Source organism: Solanum pennellii, chromosome 8, assembly GCF_001406875.1.
Source record: "Solanum pennellii chromosome 8, SPENNV200".
Classification (NCBI taxonomy): domain Eukaryota; kingdom Viridiplantae; phylum Streptophyta; class Magnoliopsida; order Solanales; family Solanaceae; genus Solanum; species Solanum pennellii.
In genome coordinates this window covers 60,369,339-60,370,349 of record NC_028644.1, presented here as the reverse complement: position 1 = coordinate 60,370,349, position 1,011 = coordinate 60,369,339, and the positions used below count along the sequence as shown (strand labels likewise).

The following is a 1,011-nucleotide window of genomic DNA, read 5'->3' as shown; positions in this document are numbered from 1 at the left end:
CCCCCCCTTTTTTTTTTCAAGAATAGGTAAAAAAGGATCCAAGTGCTTCTTTGATTTTATTTTCTTCATTTTTGCCCCTTTTTTCAACAATAGGTAAAAGAAAAATATGGATTTTGATCCAAAGGTTTATTAGATTTTCTTATTTTTTTTCCTTTTTCAAGAATAGGTAAAAGATAAGATGGAATAAGATCCAAGTGTTTATTTCAAGAACAGGTAAAAGAAAAATATGGATTTTGATCCAAGGGTTTGTTTGATTAATTTTTTTAAAAATTCCCTTTTTTCAAGAATAGGTAAAAGAAAAATATGGATTTTGATCCAAGTTTTAATTAGTTTACCTCATGCTTAGCATCCCACAATCTTCTTCCAGTAAGCTTGTGGTATTGATCCAAAATATCAACCAAACTTCAAAACAACCACACCAAAATTTCTTAGACCACAAAAATAAAAATAAAATTTGTATTAAAAAATAAAACAAATTATATGAAGAACTAAACATACGAAGTAGATGAGAATTCATGCATTTTTCCAGAAGTAGCAAAAATGATAACAGAAACATGAGCATCACAAAGAACACTAATTTCCTTAGCTTTTTTCAAGATCCCATTTCTTCTCTTTGAGTATGTTACTTGTCTATTGCTTGAGTTTTCTATTCTCTTTATCTCTATCTTTCCTCTTCCCATTTTCTTTTTTTTTTCTTTTTCTTGTGTTGTTTTTACCTTTTAGATGTAAGTAAGTATATAAATAATAAGAAGAAATGAATGGGAGTGTCTATTAAGGGATTGACAGACTATCAACTTTCTTAAGTAGCAGAAAAAGTTTGTATTTTTTAAGACATTTCATAATGCTCTTTACTTGTAACTTACCACTTCTTTTAAACCCTTTCTTGCATCTTCTTATCCTTTGGTTTTTCTCCATCTAACTTGTTGAGCATTATTAAGAAGTTGAAAGTAATTTGAAATCATAATAAGATTTAAGTATAAAAGTTTTATTTGTACGTGCAATTTGAATTTC

The 1,011-nt window shown here is 27.8% G+C and overlaps 1 protein-coding gene across 1 annotated transcript in view; it reads right to left on the bottom strand.

Moving 5' to 3' along the window:
• The window catches only part of LOC107027208 (floral homeotic protein FBP1), a 3,948-nt gene extending 3,215 nt beyond the window's left edge, over window positions 1-733 (bottom strand). Inside the window, exons 1-2 of the mRNA XM_015228389.2 lie at window positions 499-733; window positions 336-402 (exon numbers count right to left, since the gene is read on the bottom strand). Coding sequence (XP_015083875.1) covers window positions 336-402; window positions 499-680 — 249 coding nt within the window. The 5' untranslated portion in view covers window positions 681-733. The remainder of the gene's footprint in view (window positions 1-335; window positions 403-498) is intronic.
• Window positions 734-1,011: the final 278 nt, after the last annotated feature.